Source organism: Hippoglossus stenolepis, chromosome 2 (genome assembly GCF_022539355.2).
Source record: "Hippoglossus stenolepis isolate QCI-W04-F060 chromosome 2, HSTE1.2, whole genome shotgun sequence".
NCBI classification, from domain to species: domain Eukaryota; kingdom Metazoa; phylum Chordata; class Actinopteri; order Pleuronectiformes; family Pleuronectidae; genus Hippoglossus; species Hippoglossus stenolepis.
Window position 1 is genome coordinate 19505194 of NC_061484.1, and position 21358 is coordinate 19526551.

A 21358-nucleotide genomic window follows, 5' to 3' on the forward strand; every position below is an offset into this window, starting at 1 on the left:
CATGCAGAAGAAGAAACGCGACTGTTTTAATCTTGTCATCTTTTTTTTCCAGCATGGCTGCTCCAAACTTTGGTCACATGCTGATTTTACAAACATATCAGGCTGAGGCCCACTGACTCTCATGCACTCCAGTCACATGACACTTCCCCACCAAGAGAGCTAGAGGAGTCCTGTGGGAATATTATAAGGTTTCGATTGCAAATATCACAGAGTTTTGATTTCCTCTCACACTTCAGTCAAAAGTGCACTCAGAGAAAAAAAAACTAAAAACATGAATCTGTTGCCACGTACATAAAAATGCACAGGTTGCAGCTTTGTGTGCATTAAAGGGATAGTTCACCCAAAAATGAAGATTCACTCATTATCTACTCAGCACTATGCCGATGGAGGTGGTGGGTGAAAGTGTTTGAGTCCACAAAACACTTTAGGAGTTTCAGGGGTAAACAGCGTTGCAGCCAAATCCAATACAATTGAAGTAACTGGTGACAGATTCTTCAAACGTAAAAAAACATCAGAAAATGCCTCCATACTGCTCCTGTTGTGTCATCCAAGTGTCCGGAAGCCCCGACACTCATATTCTAGTCGAAACGAGGTCATTTACACTGTGTTTTTAGCCCAAATGTCCACTGTGGTCCACGAGCGAACACGACTCCAGAGGAGAATAACAGAGGACATTTAGGCTAAAAACACGGTGTTAATGACCTTGTTTCGACTAGAATATGAATGTTGGGGCTTACGGACACTTGGATGACACAACAGGAGCCGTATGGAGGCATTTTATGTTCTTGTGGTCCCCAGTTACTTCAATTGCATTGGATTTGGCTGCAACGCTGTTTACCCGTGAAACTCCTAAAGTGTTATGTGGACTCATACACTTTCACCCACCACCTCCGTCTGCATAGTGGTGAGTAGATAATGAGTGCATTTTCCTTTTATGCATGAGCTATCCCTTTAAATACACAGACTGCTTTAACTTGCAATGCATCTCCTGTTCACATCTCTACATGCAGGAGCAGCAGGTACAAACATTCAGGCCAAACAGGCCCATCAAAGTCTCCTGTGGCCCTGAAACGCTGATTCAAGCAGTCATGACGAACGGTTACAGCAAACATTGACACCTCCAGCTCAGGAGAAGAAGAAGCACACACACACACACACACACACACACACACACACGACTCGTGATACCTGCACATGGATCAATCACAAGCTGCATATCAATGTGGGTGTGGACCATCAGCAAATGTCATCTCACAAGCGATGAAATCCACTGAGGACTGGGAGGATTGTATGTGTGCACACACAGGCCTGGAGCTGATGGCAGTGGTGCTGAGGCTCCCGGAGGAGGAGGAGGTGGCGACAGCTGGACACGAACCCGATTTTCTCTCAGGTTTTTCCACAGCTCGTCATCACCGCCGGACCGAGCTCCACGACGCTGCGTTTAAAATCCTCTGCACAGGAGCAGCGGCGTCAATGGAGCTGTGAAGGAAAACATGCATGGTACACACACACACACACTCAAGCAATCACGCGCACGCACGCCTCCCCCCTTGCGCATGCACGGCGACACAAATATGCTCGTAAAACGCGCGGGGCTTAAAAGAAAGGACAGAAATGTGCGTCTCACTCACCTCGCAGTCCTCTCCCCATTTTTTCTCTCTCTCTCTCTCTCTCTCTCTCTCTCTCCGAGCGAGGGACCGCTCCAGCCTCCAGTGACGTCACGCAGCTCCTCTCTGCAGCATGGAGAGAGGAGCAGGCCTGCAGAGGACGAGCAGGGAGGAGGAGGAGGAGGAGGGAGGAGGAGAGATGTGCAAGAACATGAATCATGAATAAAAGTGAAACACACACACATCATCAACAACCTCCCGTCTCCTGGTTGAGCACAGATGACTGTAGGTGTGTCTGCTGGGGCTGAGGACGAAGCAGGAGGGACACAGCCACTACACATCCTGGTCCTGCCAGCTGCTGCTTGTCTCTGAGAATCAATCAACACCAGGGGATTGAGAAAAATCATCCAGGAGACATAAAAATGTCCGCACATCAGTTGAGGCTCCCGCTGATTACATCCCAGGTAGGGTTTGTGGCACAGAAGAAGAAAGAAGGGCCTGTGTCCCCTGGGAGGTTTGAGGGAGAGGTGTGCAGAAATATGAATCATGAATAAAACAAACATCCGTCCCGTCTTCTGATTGAGGACAGATTACTGTATCAGTGTGTGCCGAGGTTGTGGGTGTGTACAGACCCACAACACATCCCCATTCATCCCTCTCACAATTGCAGCCTGGTCCTGCCAGCTGCTGCCTGGCTCTGAGAATCATAAACATGTCTGCACGCAATGAGATTCCCACAAACTTTTGATTTACCCTCCAGGTAACATTTCGGCACAGGCCACTTTCCTCTGCGCCTGAATCGTTACCTGGGAGGTAAATAAAAAAGTACGGGAGAGATGTGCAAAAAATATGAATAAAAACACATCAACACCGTCCCATCTTCAGGACACCACCTGCGTCTGCTGAGGCTGTGGACAAAGACAACAGACTGAAGCAGGAGGGACAGACCCACAACATGACCCCGTTCATCCCTCTCACACAAGTTGGTCCGGACAGCTGCTGCTCGGCTCTGAGAGTCGATCAACATCAGATAATTGTTATCCAGGTGACAAAATAATGTCCACACACCAATTGAGGCTCCAACTCAGTCACGTTTCAGGCACAGAAGAGCTGTTACCTGGGAGGGTAATAGAAATGTTGTGGTAGCCTCAACTGGTGTGTGGACATTTCTTGTCTTCTGGTTCGCTTATCAAGTTTGGATGTGAGTGCTTTCATATACTTTCCAAAACATCATCCAGGTTTCATGGCTTTATACCTCACATCTTGCCAAACGTCCAGTTTGTTTCTCAGACAGTCTTTAATACAAAGGAGGACCACAAGGAGTTCAGCATTGAATTGGCACCAGCTGGTTTTCTTCTTGGGGAAGCTCAGATGTTTGCTACAATAATATTACATTTGTTTTGAAAAAAGCAGGAACTTAACTTGAAGTCCACTTTTGAGTTAATAAACTGCTTGCACAGTATTGATCCTGCTCCCATTTCATTACCTTTATGTTTTCACCCCTGCCCATTTGTTGGTTGGTTGGTTTGTAAGCAAGATTACATAAACTTGATGCAAAGGATGTGCTATGGGTCAGGGAAGAACACCTTACATGTGGTGTGGATCCACATCAGGAGGCAGATCCAGGAATTCTTTATCTCTTTCTTTAAGATTGATCTGGCACATTTAAGGGACTGGTATCTATGAGTGTGTGAAATTTGGTGCAGCAAAGACTGATTAAGACATTTGTTATAGTACTTGTGTATTGAATTTAAATGTTTTAGGTTAAAGAATACATAAGAATTGCACCATTTCCTAATGTATCTGTTGCACAGTGGATTTAGAAGCAGAATTTAGATAATATAAGAAAATATTGGACAGTTGAATTAACACTAAACCTTGAATAGCAGCTAGATTTCTTCCAAGCCAGAATCTATCTTGCCAGGCTCCAGGCTATTTGTGTCCTAACCAACTGGCACCCATCATGACGTCGCCTATTCATTAGTAAACTGCCATTTTGAAGCCTTCGTATTCTGCATTTTGTCCAGTGCCATCTTGGTTTTTTGAAGCCAGAAGTAATTATATTTGGAGGAGCAGGGGGTGGAGCCTGAATGAGAGGACAATGCACATTCACCTCCACCTGCCATCTGCAGCTATTGGCTAGTTCTAGCTGTCAATCACGCCATATCCACACCCCCAATGCATGTCATGCTTTATCGTCTATTTGAGTCTAAATGGGACCATAAATCACAAAATGAGCATCATGCTGTATTGAAGAAGACAGAAATTAAGAACATAAACCCTTTGTAAAATGTGTAGTTACCTTATAAATCAAGAGAGAATGACAGTCATTTTTTGTTTTGTTTTGTCGAGTCACCCTCTGCTGGTCATTCGAGAGAATACAGGTTTCAGGCACTTCTGCAATGGCTTCACTTTCAGGACCTGCAGTCTACTTCCATTTTTATACACAGCATATGGTCCCAACCAAAGAAAGTCAAACAAATCAGTGTCTCATGAGGGAGTGTCTGTGTCTTTGGTTTGACGACAGCTAGAGGAAGTTCGTAAAGAGGTTAGCATAGATGCTGCGATAGCATCAGTTATATCTGAACTGTAGAGTATCTCCCGGTTGAAAGACGAGCAAAGATCGACAGCGAAGGTTTCTCTCAATGAAGAAGATGTTCTCGCTTTTCTCCCGATTGGCTTTTGCAAGTGTGACAGGCAGTGATAGACAGATGGTTTCATCCAATCAGCTGCCAAGTATAATTTGAAAGCACCTGCCCTTTTCCAAGCTGTTTCCATCGAAGCCTTCCCAGATGGTTTTGTGTAACAAACCATCTGCTGCTTCAGGTTAATTTATTAATGAAGAACATTTTAGAGACTCTTTTGGGTGGATTGTGGCAGGGGGGGGGACTTTGAAATCTGACATCAGTATTTCTAATTTCCTAGATATGGCTCTAGTGTCACTGAAGATCGTGGTGGCATCAACTTGAGTAATTAATGTTTCCATTATAAGCTAAAAATGTATTAAATCTATATTGTTGTTTAAAATTTTTGTTGTTTGTTTAACACTGTTACATACATATTAATAGTGTAACAGCTGCTGTTCCTTGTTGGGTTTTTAAATCTTAAATACAGCTCAACATTTACAGGTCATTTTAATGTGTTTACAACAACTTGTATGTTATTTCAAAAACTGTAATCTTACATCTTCTTGTCATTTCCACTGCAAAACACGGTATCAGCTGTGCACTGTTTATTTCACCGAGCGTCCTCGATACCACAAAGCTTCAGAAGACTCTGGAACAGGGTGTTTATGTGTCGGGGTCATTACTCTTTCAACTAATCCCACAGCAAGTTGCTCTGTGGTGACAGAAAAGAAAAATAGAAACAAGGCTACACAACAAGAAATCCGCTCTCAGTGTTTTATGATCCAGGTGATGTTTAGGTCTCATGTATCACTGCCTGGGGAGGTTTTCTGAACCAGTGACACAAAAATGTTTGTGTACTTTCTGCAAGTATTTTAGTATTTCGATAAACCTTTTTTTACTCTCAATATTATCCAACCAAATTCAGTCTTGATTGATCTTGGCTCGACTGAGGCACTGCTAAAGTGAGGCTACATTAAAGGGTAAGCACGTAAAACAACCCTCCTCTTTGTGAGCCAGGACTTGATATAAAGTGCACTGTACCTGCAAGTAAACATGAGTGGTCATGGCAAAGATTTAAATATTTTCTATGTGAACCGATTAACAATATTTAAATGCAGTTTATGCAGGAAAATGGATTTGCAAGGATATACTCTCCCCAAACATGACATATGATAACGTGTGTGTGTGTGTGAGTGTGAGTGTGTGTGTGTGTGTGTGTGAGTGTGTGTGTGTGTGTGTGTGTGTGTGTGAGTGTGTGTGTGTGTGTGTGTGAGAGAGTGGTGAGTGAGTGAGTGAGTGAGAGAGAGAGTGGAGAGAGAGAGAGAGAGAGAGAGAGAGAGAGAGAGAGAGAGAGAGAGAGAGAGAGAGAGAGAGAGAGGGATCCATTTAGGAGCTCAAGCACCACTTACTGGTCAGATAAGAGAAGTACACTATGATAAAAATAACAATATAAGTGCAATTTGTCACCTATAACAAAAATAACCTTTTTTATTGTGATGTCATGTGTCAGGCTGAACAATGGACTGACTCAAATGCATTTAATGATGTTTTTAGGATGTACTGCGCAGTCCTTACTGCACAGTGTCGTATGAAATGCACCCCAAAAATTTGAATGGTAAATACATGGCTCATTTTGTCTTCTACAGTAAATTACACAAATTATATTTGATGCATGGATCTTGTAATAAAACTTACAAAATCATTGTGAAAGTCTTCAAAATGCATCGACACGAAGTGCCCTGCATGGATGTTAAGTGAAATGTGCGGCAGTATAAGAGGTGATTTCCATACAGCACATTAACATTTAAATGAATAAATCAAATTAATATTTCTGTTGTAGAGAGAGATGCTGTCCATCCTTAAGATTGTCCTGTATTTCACAGTAACAGCTGACACCTTCATGGGGTTTCTAAAATAAAACAAAACCCCATCATAATTTAAAAAGTAAAAGCCCAAAACCTGTTACATCAATCTCTATCCCTCTACGCCCTCCGCATGCTGCACTCATCCAGTCCTGACAGGGAAAGACTGACACACAAAAGCTTAAAAACTCTCTCCCTCAGGAGATTTTGATAGGATGAATGTGAGGCCGGGGCCGTTTTCTCGCTCTCGCGTCAAAAATCGTGGCAAATTTAGACTGAACACCTTTATCCATCCCTCCTTATTCATATTTATGAGCAGTGACTGACAAACTCATTGTTGGGTAATTACAGTGTGGTGAACCTTCATTCTCTTTAGATTGGTGGAGACTGAGAAATGCTGTGCTTTGGCTTGCTGCACTAATGCAAACCTCTCCCATGTAGATATTATTAGGCGCTGTTTGCTTAGCAACCACAACACATGTCTGACATTTTTTTTGGTACAATTAAAGTGTTTTCGCCCGGAGTTTATTTCATTTTTGACAGCGAGGCTGTGAAAAGGTGATAAAGGAGCAGAAGAGACAAGATGGAGGCCACATCTCATATTATGTTTATGTTTGATACTAAACATTTACATTTAGTAAATTGTTTAACACTTGTCTTTATAATCATGTCAACATCAAATATGAACTTAGTGGAGGAGACAGACACCCAGAAGAAGCATGTTGGATTCTACATTAGTATTTGTGGAACTATATCCTTACAAGCATCCCACAGTATATTACTGTGTCTATCTGACCTTAAAGTCAATTTAATTCAATAGGTCGCGTTAGTCACACAACACATCAATAAGTCATGGCTCTGTGATGGAGCAACATCAATATCTCGATTAAAAAAAGGGGCTAGAAAGCAGTTAAAGCTTTAAACAGCAGGGGGCACCAGTAATATGCAAGGATTAGCTGATATACATGACAGTTACTGAGAGATATATTTGTCAGAGCATGATTATATTAAACATTAGGGTGATTATTCTCCCGTTATCAGAAGCAACGAAATTAAGAGAATATAATAAATGAATACATGTTGTGTAAAGGCTTCATCTGCCATATTATTCCTCTGTGATCATTGAGATCAATATCCTGATCAGAGACCACACACTGAGCATAAAGGACAGTCAGCCTCCTGCAAGCACGAGGAATTCATGTTACATCACCTCGTCAAATGGGCTTTTGCCGTCTGTTAACACTCACAGGACAACACAATGGAACTACACGCAGGCCGACTTCAGCCAATACAAGTGTATCAAGTGGCGCGCTCGCCAAAAGGATAAAAATGTGAAACTGCCAGTTTACAGCTTGAGAATCATCATCACATTCACTTCACGACAATGCAGCAGCTCGACTGTTAAGTGTACAGTTTATCATCGAGCTGTCCGGCCACGACAGATGAGCTCACACACACAAACAATGGGGAAGATATAAAACATTTGGAGATCGTCTTAATAATAATAGAGAGAAAAAACTGTCCTGCTGTTACTTACAGTTGGTGCTTAAAAATGCATCAGTGTTCTGCAGAAATACTAAGACCGCGAAAAAAACTGATACTGAGAAACTATAGTCTAATCTTCTCCAATGATAGGAATGTATCTTTAGAATTTTAGAATTAAAAATTAAAATATTAAAATATTGAAAATGAATTTGCATTACCAGTCATTTGATATAGTGCTTATGCAATAATTTGTAGGTATTTTTAACTTTGTAAAGATCTGTTTACATTAATTACTACATTAAATAGCAGTTTTCTGGAACATGTACTTTATAAAAAAAAAAAAGGTATTATTGGGGCGGTGAATACTGCGCCCTGTGTATTCATTCTAGTGAATGCTGTGTTTCTGCAGTATGATAAACAAGTGTTACGTCTTGTGTCCAAAAAAACTTGGAAAAGCAGAATCTGTTTAACATAATTCATCATTTGTGCAAACAGTTAGTGCAAAGTAGAATCCACGTGCACATGTTTCCGCACCAAGGCTCACACAGAGTGCATTAATGTTGAGATATAATGACAGACACTGGGGTTTGTGTTGCAAACAGCGCAGTGAATGTAAAGCCATTGTTGGTGATTTCTGAATGGAAACGGATCTTGCAGAGTGAAAACGTATTAATGTCCCAACATGGTAATGGGTCTTATTGCAAAAGCCCCGTGTATCACAATGACAACGATTATCCAGATCTCTGCATTCCTAGCTTGAGCCATGGATGTTGCCATAGTAACACGAGTATGTCTTATCAAGTACAGCCCTTGTGATTTTTTCATTGCAACTTATTTAGGCTGTTCACTGTAGGTATGACAACAGGCTGTCGAGTTGTTGCATTCATTTCCATGTTAATGGAGTTAACAGGCGTCGTGCGTTGTTTTAACCTCTGACCCCTCCTTGTCAAATTGTTGTCAGCTAATATTAAATTAGGCTTCTAATAGAGGCTTTTTATGTAAATGACGTGAAATGCTTTGAAACTATAAATAGGCATCACTCAGAGCTCATATGATGGTCTGTGTGATATCGAAACATTCTTTGCTGTGCCTCAATGACCAGATTGTGAAAAGCTATTCATGATACTGGATATTCCAAGGTGCTGATGTTGGATGGTTTAATCTTATTCATCAGGATCACAGTGTATTCAAAATGTATCACCGTGATGAATGAACAGCGTGCACGAAGTCTACTTCTGCAGTTTTGTTGCTGAAGTGTTCACATTAAAACATTAAAAGCTCCTGGTTTCACATCCTTTTCGCCAAATCCTGTGTAAATACGACTGAAAGCGGAGACTTGAAGTCGCATGTCATCAGTCTGGAGACACACAATTCCCTTATCTCTGCACCATTTTGCTTGCATAGCATAACCAAAAAGGGCAGATGTTATTTGAACTTGGTAGTCACTTTGTAGCTCCGACTTGTCACATACTTGCGATTTCTTCCCTCATTGAAAATAATGAGGTTGTTTGATGTGGAACCACTATGGGCCGTAATGAGACGAGTACACTGTTCAGGACACATGAAAGCTCTCCAGTTCATTTGGACCAATGAGCGGCCATTACGGCGCGGGACCGAGACACCATGGAGGTCTGCTGACTCTATGAAGGGGCGCAGGATTTAATGATGGCGGCAACTGCTAAATCTGTCGTCCTTTTAACTTCTGGTGGAAGGAGGGAGAAGATATTTCAGAGGTGTTAAACATGGGGAGACCTGCAACTTCTGAGGGCATGGCGAATGAGCCACATGAACAGAAACACGGTCAAATTAAAAGCGACTTTCTGCGGCACAGGTACTGCTGGACACGGCAAATGAAGAGAATCTGCTACATAAATTAAAGCCCTTGATTGTAAAAGCTCTGCCACTGTTTAAGTGATTGTTCAACTTCAATCACGCTTCTGTATTCGTTCATAATGATAATTTCTTTGAGGGTTATTCTCAAAAAAATACTGTTTTCACGACTCGCAGAGTGATGGATCCATAAATTATCTTTTTATCGTCCAGAGGCAGGAAGCAGCACATCTACCTCTCGTCATATCAATCTCTTCACAAGACGCCACTGTCGGTGGTGCCAAAAGAGACACACAGAGTGGATGAGTAGGAGGAAGGAGAAGCTGATGGTGATGGAAGGATCAGCATCTATTCATTTATCTGCAGGACGACGGAGGAAGAGCCCCAGCTGAGTCAGGGTTAATATTCTCCAGGCTCAGTTCTGGGGGAACATTGTGATTTGTCACTTCACTGGTGAGCTCCAGTGCCGAGGGTCTAGTTAATGGTTAGACGCAGCATCCTGCCACTGGGCACCATTTTGGCTCCATAACAAAAGGAAGGCCTGCCTCAGCCTCTGAGTGCTGTGGAGGAGCGGGGACCCGGACACTATCTGTCTCCCCAGTTCCTGGGCAGTTAATAGTTAACCGACAGGTGGATGCATCAATCCTGAGGAGCGACGCAGAGTACAAATGCACACACACAGACGGTGGGAGACCAACGCTGATGCCGTAAACATATCTTGTTAACAGGAAGCAGACCCTATGCCGCCACGGCACTGAGTGACAGGATCACGGATGACTAACAAGAAAACCTCTTCTGTTTCCACACAAGGCATTTGTGCTGATGATTCTTCGACGCTGAAATTAGCATCATTTCAAATGGCTTAATTCAAGAAAACAGATAATTTTTTTTGCACCAGTGATAAAATGGAAAACAATGTGCAAGTCAGAATCCGAGGTTGACAAAAGTATTCGATAGATAACATGTATATAAATGTATTTGAAACCCTTTTCCAGTGCTGAGGTGTTAAGTCTTTCAAGCACTGCTCATTTTCTCCATACCATCTTTCAAAGCTGCAAAAGCAATTACCAAAACTACAATGTAAAATCACATTGTTAATGCACATGGTGATTGCTTACAACACGAGACAAGGGAGTTTGGGGACCTGCAGTAGAGAGAAAGCGCTTCGATTTTTAAATGTGTACTGCTGATCTGACTCATACATATGAAAGCCCCCTTTTAAAGCTCCAAGAATCACAGGAGGGGGACACAAACGTGTCTCTTTAGGTTTCCAACACTCTACAGGTTTGAGATCAGAGGCGGCTTCCGTCTGATTTACGGTCGGTGCTTTTAGGCTCATGGGAAACATACTGTAGCATATACGTCCCTGTGTGACCCCAGCATGGCTCCTATACACCCAGACAAGGGGAGACGTCACTCTCTGCGCACCCACCCCCGGTGAAAGTGACAGTCCATCACCAGCTAAAAGCCACTGGAGGGTGGGGGTGAGCGAGGGCAGAGCGGGCCATTATGCACTGTTGAGGGGAGGGAACAGTGAGGGATGAGGGAGGGGAGTGTGTGATGCTACAGCTCTGCTATGCCACCAACCGGGGGATGAGCAGCCACGTCTTTAATGGAGAGACGATACTTTTAATTTGTGCTGAGCAGCGTCATCCCACGGACCCAGAGTGGTGGAGAGCAACTTAGTACATTTAAGTACAAATCTATTACATTATACTGTAATGTGCTGCATTTCAGAAAGCGCATACCTCCACCACGGTTCTTTTGATGTTTTGATCTGCACCAAACTGCACCAAATCATACATTTCTGTCACCTAAACACGTCAGATTTATTCATCAGGATCCATGAATTATTCTCTGAGAAATCCAGAAAATTTTGAAAAACGCACAATCTTAAAGAAAGTGACAAAAAAAAAAAGCATTTCCGGATCTGCTCCAGAATGTAATGGGTTCTTCCTCGGGTGATGCAATACCCCTACACAAAATTTCATGGAAATAGGTTGAGTAATCTTTGCACAGTCCTGCTCACAAACAAACAAAAGCAGATGAAAACCTAACCTCCTCGATGGGGGGGAACTGTTTTTTAACTCCACTACCTTAATTCTTCACTGCAGACCAGCCTATGATGCAAAAAACTAATTCACCCAGTGACCGGCACCGACAGATTTGGTTGGTGTCAGAGGAGAATGGTTGCGGTTGCAGCTGATGTTAACTCAGATATACTGGATATAAACACTCTATAAGACAATTGTGTGGAGCAAACAGGAATCTCAGAAAGCACGACACATTGAACCTTCAGAGGGATGAGCAGCGACAGCAGGTTCCTCTCCTGTCAGCCAAGCACAGAAACCTGAGGCTGCAGCAGATACTGGTTCACCAGAACTGGACCAGTAAAGACCGGAAGAAAGAAGCCTGGTCTGGTGAATGTGGATGTTCTGTTGAGGCACTTGGATGAAAAACCCATTTTAATAACTGGCTTCTTACTGTGAGTGATCAGGTCCAACATGATTTTCTGCTAAGAAAAGTTACTTCACACGAGGGTTGAAGTGGAATTGTTGATTCTTTTGTCAGTAGTATTTACAGTCAGAGAAACACGTTGCGGTCATAACATTTACTCAAGTACTGCGACTGAAGTACAGAAGCAACATTATGATGTAAAGTGCCACTATTGTAACATGACATGATCGTATAAATATTCATATTTAGTCCACATTTAAAAGGCAATCACTGATAGTGAAATCTAGATGGGAATTATTATTCATAGAAATGTATCAGGACCTGAAATAATTTCTGGAAAAACATAGAATTAAATAGAATACAACCGAATAGAAACACACAACAAAACTCTTAGAATAGCATAGAACAGAATAGAATAGAATACAGACACACAACATACTGTACAACAAACAGACAACATAATAGAATAGAACTGACCAGAATAACACACAATAGAATAGAGCAGAACAAAGATAGTGTAGAAGATACTTTAATAGAATGAACCATAAGGGAATACAAGATGATAGAATTCTGTATAAATCAATAGTCCTATTTATTCTAAGGCAAATGTTAAAAAAAATAAAAAAAAAGCTCTCATAGACAAATGAAGTGATTTTAAACCATTAAAACCAGCCACGGTGTGATTCCCTCTTAGGTCAGTCATGTTCCTGTCCAGACCGGAATGAGCCTCTCGTTTCTCTGCTGTTCTTTGCTAATGGCTCCGAATCACGAGTGTCACAATTCCGCGGGCATTAAAACAACTGTTGCGGCTGCTGCTAATGCTCAAGTATCTACATTTTGCATAGATTTCATGGAGCTCGGAGGAGCGCGGCGCTTTTGGGTTTGATGCTTCATTTAGATGCAGAATACATACTGTAGTTGGCGGTGAGGCTGGTGTGCAACATGCAAATCGTCGCCCTGCTTGATGGGAGGGTGCACGGTGTGAGCAGCGCGTGTTCAGCCCACTCATTTTCATACTACTAGTCTTTATGTCCCAGCAGCGGCCTCCTCTCTCCCAGTCTCTGATTCCATCTTGGCAATGACAGATATGCACACACTTGCACACACACTTGCACACACACTTGCACACACACACGCACACACCCATGCACGCGCGCTAATACACTTCACATACACTCTGGATCGGCCTCCCTCGCTCCCTTCTTTCTCTCAGCGGAGCACACATGCGCACAGCCGCCTCAGACTTCAACGCGTTCCCCCTGCATCTCTGTGGCTGAGCCGTCATTATCTCGAGAAAGTGCCAGTGTTTGGCCACAGCGCGCCTCCTTCCCGGCGCCGAACTGAGCAGCACAGACGCGGGCTGCCGGCGGTGACACGCCTGTCACAGACATGCCTCATTACTGCTGCTGCAAATGTCAAAGCACTAAAGTAATCACTCACACCTCGACTGGACACGCGGTCACGCCGTAATTTATTTTATGGGTAGAGGGGTTAACAGTCGTGCGTGTATAGAGTGATGTTATGCAGATGGGCGCATTTTTTACACATTTCTTCTCTGTTTCTACTTTGTGAAACGGCCGCATGCTTTTGTGGATATTTGCAGCAGGTAATATCATGATGGACGTTTTTTTAGTTTTTTTTTTATACAGGAGCACAAACTTCCTTCAGAGTCATTACTGTCTGTGCAGCAGGTTTTAACTGTGCAATTCTCTCTCTCTCTCTCTCTCTGTGTGTGTGTGTGTGTGTGTGTGTGTGTGTGTGTGTGTGTGTGTGTGCACCTGAAGCTCTTCCTCCACATACTGCACGTCAAAGTATATAGGAGCTGGTCAGTTCACTGTTTGTGCTCTTTTGTTTGAAGAAGAAAGTAATGAGAGCATGTAGGTGGGGATTTAGCCGCGGACATGTATCATGATTGATTCAAATGATCCTTCAGTGTCAGAGGAAGCTGTAGTACTCTACCACCAGCTGATCGGGTTAATGGTTAACATGTCATCCTGTATGTCACAACAAGCCGCTGTCACGGCCCTCAGCCCGGCATGGTCTGGACCACAGTCAGGGAGGGATTGTCATGGGAGGAGGCGAAAGGAAGCTAATCAGGTCTGTGTGAGCGAAACAGTCCAACTCCTTTGTGCTGAGGGGAAATAGAGACTCAGGTGATAACTCTATGTTCTATAAGCTCTGTGGGTTCATATTCATCTCATTTACAGCTGGTATTTCAATGTGTTGCGTGTGATTGACTTGCAGTCAGTTAGGGCTTGACCACATGAACGTACAGGTAAATGCACACGTGATGCAATGAGGATGAACTGTGTGAAGTGTAAATGTATTAGCATTGTCGATCCACATACAACAAGTACGTGGGCAGAAATGTGTGATTGCTCGTGGCTGTTCTAAACTGGCTGCTCCAGTGAACACGTGAAGCCGGCTTCTCCTCAGGCCTCAGCATTGGATGTTGTTCAAGACACTCGTAGATGGTATTTAAAGCCAGGGTTGGTAATCCTGGAAAAGCAGCAAGAGCAGGCTACACTGAAAATATGCAACTGATATGTTCAACTCCTTCCCACTGGTCCTCTCGTCAAAGAACCACATGAGCACACACTGTCTTCCAACTGCTGGAAGACGACTTTTCTGTAATCTGCTGGCTAACTTCTGGCTATCATCTCGGCTTGAGCGGTGTATGCCCCCCCCCCAGCTTGGTTAGTAACAGAAAGGTAAGCCTGTGAATCATTGATCAATCCAAGTGAAATGATTGGACGAATTTATTTTCTCACTTTCTTTATCATTGCAGGATAGAAGGTTTTTCAACATTTTCATATTTTAAAATAATTCATCTTGATTAAAAAAGATCAGGCACATTTAGGGAAGTGATACCTGTGAGTGTGTGAAATGTGGGGCAGCTTGATTGAATTTAAGGAGACCGTTGGGCCCTGGCAGAGGTACGTACCTTACACAGTGCCATTCTAGTTTGTTTTGTGTTATGAAACGATGAAAAAGCTCCGTGTTTCTGCACAAACTGGAAGCGACGAGCACCCAACACACTGGGATTTCAGACGAGTCGGTTAAGCAGAAATAAATATAATGTTTTTCTATGGATTGTCCAGATTCCCACAGGTTGCCGCATACACACATACGCTGCAACAGGCTGCTGCCGCAATACAGTAAGGGCTCATACCTGGAATGTTCCAAGGGCAGCTGTACATTTTCCTATGTAATTGAATTGCCATGAAGTCATTCAGCTGGCTGGGTATGTTCACTGCTTTCCATTCACTAACGGTACAGCACACACTGTAAGTCCTTTGACATAGTTACCATAGAGATGTTGTTCAACAGATAAAAGTGGCAGACCGGGGTCCTTGACCTTGGAGTTGACTTGTAATTTACGAAGGAGCAAGGGAAAACTTCTTTTCTACATCGTGTGCTTTGCCTGATCAGTAATACAAATGACGAATTTGGGAGCCGTAACAATGGAAGGAATTAGGCACTCCAAAATGTTTGCATAACGAGGTCCTTCTTGCTGCAACGGTTCTCCTCTTTTTAATCACCTGCGCTCTCCAGACCACCTACACCCTTCTTCATGATCAGATACAGGACCTAAGGGTTGATGCATGATCCGAGGAATTAATCTGCTAAGGCTGATTGCCATTACCGCCATGCGATTATGCACCTTGATTACTGAGTCCACCCCAAGGACAATGACGCGCCACGGTGCCCATTTTAAAGGTGCGCATAAAATTACATGGTGATTACCCCACAATAGATCAATCCACAGGCGAATGAGACCGCGTGGCCATATAGGCCGTCTCAAGTAGTACTGTGATTATTAATAGGCACTTGAGGTGACCTGATACCTGAAGCTTGAATCACAGAAACTGCCTCAGATCCTTCATGTAAGCAAATAAATTCATTTTTTATACGCTCTGAAAGTCATTATTGGATTATTGTTGTAGAGGTAGGATTGTTTGGAGTTCAAGCATGGATAAAAGGGGTGCTGGGCCCCTTCAGAGACAACTGGGGCCGTACGAGTCCCTCTTAAGCTCGGTGTGGCGACACAGACGTGGATGGGCTTCACTCTGAGGAGGGCAGCATGCTCCGGTTATAAACCTATAAAATATAATATAGATGTACTGGAGGTAAACCTTTGCTTGTGTATGATGCAAAAATAAATAGGTTATGTTTTTTGGGCCATTCAGAAGAGTAATGAAGTAATGAACATGTAAGTACAAATCATTCCTCAGTGACACTTATCCTCATTCTTCGTGCTCATCTAATCCTTCACCGTCATTTTTAGAGATGATTTTCTTTTATTTAATCCTGAGCCAAAATGCTCATTTGGTAGAGCAGATAAATAGTCCTATTGACTTATCCAGAAGCAATCCTGCATCAAGTGATTAATTGGATGAGACAATATAGAAGGGAAATCACATCCGCTCATGGTTTCCTCTTCAGTCACATATGGAATGCATTAGTCACACAGAAGCACTACTTTGGATAAACCCCCCCACAATGCAACAGCGCTAATGTTAACATGTTTGCATTAGTGACACCATGGTAAGGATTTAATGTGCTCGTTGTGGTACCACTCGGAGCAGAGGTTCTGCGGAAACCTGGATGTCATGTGACCTCTCTGCACAATTACTTAATAGCTTCAGCAATTTACACATTTCTACAGGAGAGAGAAAAATGTCAGTCAGTGGAAAAGATCCGATTCACGTCTTTAGACCTAAAGGAAGGTTTATGGTCAACACATTTGATAAAGATGAGCTGAAACTGGTCTGCTCACATGCTGCAGATAAATCAAGGACCATCTACAGTATGCAAATGTGAATTTTCAGCTTCCAAATGCAGAAATTCCATCAATGGCCAGAGTTCAATAACTCTTCAGTCTTCAAGTGTGTGAATAATGGTCACTGTGACTGCACATCACTGCAATTCAAAACCTCAACCATCCACCACTGCACAATGTTTGCCACTAAAACAACACGGGTGAGGGAAGGCATGTTGATGTCGGACCATGTGCTGTTGTACGTGATGATGAGTGATGGAAAGCAGTGGACGGGTACATACTATTCACAGTGCTCCATGTGGCGGCTCTTATTTTCACACTGCTACAGTATGTTTGTCAGCTACAGACAACGCAGGCACTTACGCACTGCCGTGGGCAAGCTGGGCTGTGTTCTGCCAGCCGACTGCGTCATGGGCACATGCATGTCCTATGTATACCGCCACAGAGTCCCTGGTAATACATGCCTGCATGGTTAAGAGCTTTATGATTAGAAACAACAACCTTCTTCCCCAAATCTCATGTATACTTTGCACTATATTCACATTTGCTTACTTAAAACACTACTTGACCTATGCTTTAAAGTGTGTGATTTTTAGCACTATAGGAAAATACAGTGCCAGTGGGGTCTGTGCTTGATTTAGTCACGTACAAATTGTGTTGCTTTGAAGAAACTGCCAACAGGAGCAGTATTGGCTTGCACCACTGCCTTGTCTTTCTACTCTTTTAAAAATTCTAATAGAGAGATTTCTACAAGAATGCACAGGCAGTTTTGACAAGAGGAGAAAGAATACATGATAATAGACCATAATTGCATCCAGCAAATGAGTGGAAATTAATATTTTTATTGCAAAAATGGATGAGTGAATGAACAAAGGAATGAATGAACCGACAGCATCAGATCATCTCACTGACAAGGTAAGAAAATGTCCTGTTTAACAGGTTTCCTGTAGAGATTATCGTGGCGTTCTCAGTGTGCGTCTCTACATTTACATCATGAGAAAAGTGATATTTGAAGTCGAGTGGATCCAGAACCACAGCACTGAGTAATAGGGTATTCACTTTAATGTGCTTGAGTCAAAAGCTGCGTGAGTCACAGGGCAGAGCTGTGTTGTCTAATGCTCGGGCTGCAGTGTGGTGCCACAGGTGGCCTGTTCGAATGTATATTTTGGGAAGAGAAACACTCTTGTGAATTCTCCGATGGGGGGTCTCAGCACTGTGTGAAACAGATTGGACAAAGTGTGAGAGGAAATAAGAGTTGGTCGATGAATCTGAACCATGCACAAGAAACTTGCTGCTTCCAGAAAACGTTTATTTTGTTCATAAACTTTTCATAAAAATAACAACATCAATATTAATTTAAAGTATTGTAGAAACTATGTATGTACAAAATCTTTACTTGAACAGTTAATATAACTTAAGGCGATTTAAATTACTTTTTTGCAATACCCTGTTGGTGACAATTTCACCAAACTCTCAACATAGTTTTATACTATTTTTTATCTTATTTTGTATTTTTTTTATTTTTTGCTAAAGTGAACATTTCAGCATTCATTCCAGTAAAAGATATCATCCGTCAAACCCTTCTCATCATCAAGGTTAAGTCCACAGAAACTTGCAGCAATGTGTGCTACCTGATTTACTCAAAAGCAATGATTATATGATTTGTTCGTCATGTCTAACTTGATTAAACACAGTTCTGTACATACTGCCAAATCATGTGTTGGTTGAAAAGCCACATCATAACTAGTGTACATTCTGGTCCCTTTTAAATCCAGATCAGCAGTTCAATGAAACAACACTCATCATACCAAAACTGGGATGAAGTGCGAAAATGTTTCTGATATCAAATTGTAACATTTAAAATATTGTGTTACTAAACAGTAGCCCTCAAAAAACCAAGACATTATTCATTATAATACATTTCACTTTAGAAATGACACTCAAATGTGATAAATGTAAAATATACAGTTAGCTATAAAAATACAAAGAAGTACAGTAATACAAATATATTTATTTCCCATTTATGATATATCTTTCACAACTGTAATAATCCAAACAATTGTAACACAACACAAAGACCAATGACAAAAAACACCGACATCTAAATGATAAAGAAGTTTTAAAAAAACTGTAAATTTGATCAAAGATGGACAGCTTTATGGTCGAAGCCATAAATGTGTTCGCCTACATTCATGTCAGTCGCCCTCACTGTGCAGTGAAAGAGTAGCTTGACAGTGGTTGTTAAAGGAAAAGGAAACACTGACATAAACATGCATCTTAAGGAACATCGTCCAAAACCATTGCTCTAAGAATGCTAAAAGCAAAAATAAGAATCTTAAATGGCGATAGTTAATAATCTGTAAGTGCAAACCATCCAGGCCCAGAGGCGGATGGAGGATGGAGCTGTCCACATGAAGAGGTGCTGAACAGCAGTCATGCAATGCCGAAGCAGAGAGGTTCGACTCTGACAGAAACAGCAGCCAGTCACTGATGAGCTGTTTACTTTTATAATGCACCTTTGCCTGGAGTCAGCCACGTCCGCAGCAGGCAAAAAAAGGCGAAGCACAACTTCTTCACTCCCTCTCTGCTCCTCAAAAACAGCGAATATGCGCAAAACCTCAGGACTCGCCGTGTCAGACCAACTCAGACGTCAAGTTGCGGTCAGCTGGCTCATCTTCCAAGACGGAAAGATCCTAATGTTGTATGTGCGAGTGAGGGGAACGTGGCCTTGTCTTCAAATCCCCTCGGGGAGAGTGAACGGCCACGCGGCGGCGGTCACCTGAGGCTTTAGTTCCATTTTCTCCTTCTGTTTCAGGTGTACGCGCCCGTGCCGCTTCCTCTCGTCGCTGCGGGCGAACCGTTTGCCGCACACGTCGCAGGAGAACGGCTTCTCCCCGGTGTGAGTCCTGGTGTGGGTGGTGAGGTGGTCGCTACGGCTGAAGCTGCGCAAACAGATGCGGCACTGGAAGGGTTTGTGGCCCGTGTGGATGCGGATGTGCCGGTTGAGCTCGTCCGAGCGAGAGAAGCGCCGGTCGCAGCTCTCCATGGGGCAGGTGAAGGGTTTCTCTTTGGCTGGGCCGTGGGAGGCGGCGGGGCTCTTTCTGGCCCTGGGGGACTTGGTCACACGGGTCGTGTAACTTTGGGCGAAAGAATCTGGCAACAAGGAAGAATACAGGATGGAGTCTATGGTGCTTGGTAAAGCTGGCGATGTGTATAAGGAATCACACTGATTAGATGGCTGTGGGGGCTCGGGGAAGGGTTTCAGGTTGGAGGAGAGGCCCATCGGTGGTGGGGGAGGGAGGTAATTATTGTACAGGGGGCTGGAGTAGCTCTGAGAACAGGTGTCAGAGAAACACGGCTCCTGCTTGATGCCCCCCTCCACTTTAAACTCCATCTCTGGGTTGGGACAAATCGGGGGGAACGTGTCCAAAAGTTCCTTAACATCCATCTGCTGATCGGGGGGGAAGTCGCTTGACATGGGGAAGGTTTCTGTCTGGAAACTCGTCTCCAAACAGTCGGTCTTGTTAAATGCCCCCCACTCGTAGCAGCTGCTCTCAAACTCATTCTTGACCACGACGGGGAAAGACGCGGCCTCGGACTTTGGTTCAGCATTCTTCTGGTGTGGAGCTCTTGGGGAGCCGAAGGTGAGCTGGGAAGTGGACGGGTCTTGGGCCTGGCTGCCGGCCTGGTCATCGGCATACCTGTGGCACGTCTGGTCCGGAGAGTACACAGGAGGAGAGGGTCCGGAGCCGCTGTAGGTTTGCCTCTTCACGCCGGGGTCTCCAAAATTGCCATTGCTGCTGTCCATCGGCGCAGGCGACGGATAAGTTCCCCGACTGCTGCCGCTCTGTTGCACTTCTGAAATTGGCAGCGTGGATATACCCACGATCTCGGTGATCATGTTGAGGAGTGTTTCGGTGCTGCACGGCGCTCCCTGAGATGCCTCAACATAGAAACTGCCGGAGTAGGCGAGCGAGGAAGGGGTGTAGGTGTCTTTTGGGCACTCGCAGGGGTTAAAAGCAAATTCCGAGTTGGAAGCTTCGGTTTTGAGGGTCGCAGGTGTTCCTTCTGTATGGATCAGAATGAGAAAAAAAACTTTGTCACCGCGAGTGTTTATATATTTGGGAATCAGTGCAGATTAAGCGATGGAGAAAATCTGGGTTACATAAACATTCGTGCGTATTTTGGCACAGGAATTCCTTCACGGTGCCTTCATGTACACAAGTGCGTGAAAGGTGTTATCTAATCCCTGTTGTGCTCAAATTTAACACGTTTAAATTCTCATGCATGCACATTTTCATCGACTGTGCAAAAGATGCGAACTCACCGTGGCCAAACTGGGCAGGTACCCCCCGCTCTGCATCGACGTACACCTCCTGGTTATCTTTGCGCACGCTGTTTTCCATTCCTAGCGAAGAACTGTTGCAATTCTCAAACTGAGGATAAAAGGAATCTTTCGCATTCAAATCCATATTGTTCAACATAGTGATGCCACTTAGAGAAGTCCGTCTCTCCCAGGGAAAAAGGCTTTTTTTTTTTTTTTAAAAAGGAGGGGAGGAAATGTAAAACAGATTATGCAGATGATTGCTGGTCTTTCAACCCCCCCTTTGATGGTTTTCAACAAATGATCCAAAGTGGTCTGAGGCAAAAGGTGTAAAAAAAAGAGGTATATTCCTTCTCGTCTCTGCTCCTCGGTCGGTATTTGCT

The 21358-nt window shown here is 43.4% G+C and overlaps 2 protein-coding genes across 2 annotated transcripts in view; both read right to left on the reverse strand.

Moving 5' to 3' along the window:
* fbxo41 (F-box protein 41) overlaps positions 1-1754 on the reverse strand; it is a 48784-nt gene extending 47030 nt beyond the window's left edge. The window contains exon 1 of the mRNA XM_035175629.2: positions 1632-1754. The gene's annotated coding sequence lies outside the window, so the exon portion shown is untranslated. The remainder of the gene's footprint in view (positions 1-1631) is intronic.
* Positions 1755-18656: 16902 nt separating this feature from the next.
* On the reverse strand, positions 18657-21358 carry LOC118123300 (early growth response protein 4). The gene is made up of 2 exons (XM_035180643.1): positions 20979-21358; positions 18657-20719 (listed from the first exon to the last, which is right to left on the reverse strand). The coding sequence occupies exons 1-2, from the start codon at positions 21133-21135 to the stop codon at positions 19386-19388; spliced, it is 1491 nt and encodes a 496-aa protein (XP_035036534.1). The 5' UTR covers positions 21136-21358; the 3' UTR covers positions 18657-19385.

What these genes read in the sequence shown, in the direction of transcription:
- LOC118123300 (XM_035180643.1), bottom strand. Translation starts at nt 21,135, where the DNA reads ATGTTGAACAATATGGATTTGAATGCGAAAGATTCCTTTTATCCTCAG. An exon ending in ACCTGCCCAGTTTGGCCACG is followed by an intron (nt 20,720 to 20,978) that starts GTGAGTTCGCAT and finishes TGATCCATACAG; the next exon opens with AAGGAACACCTGCGACCCTC.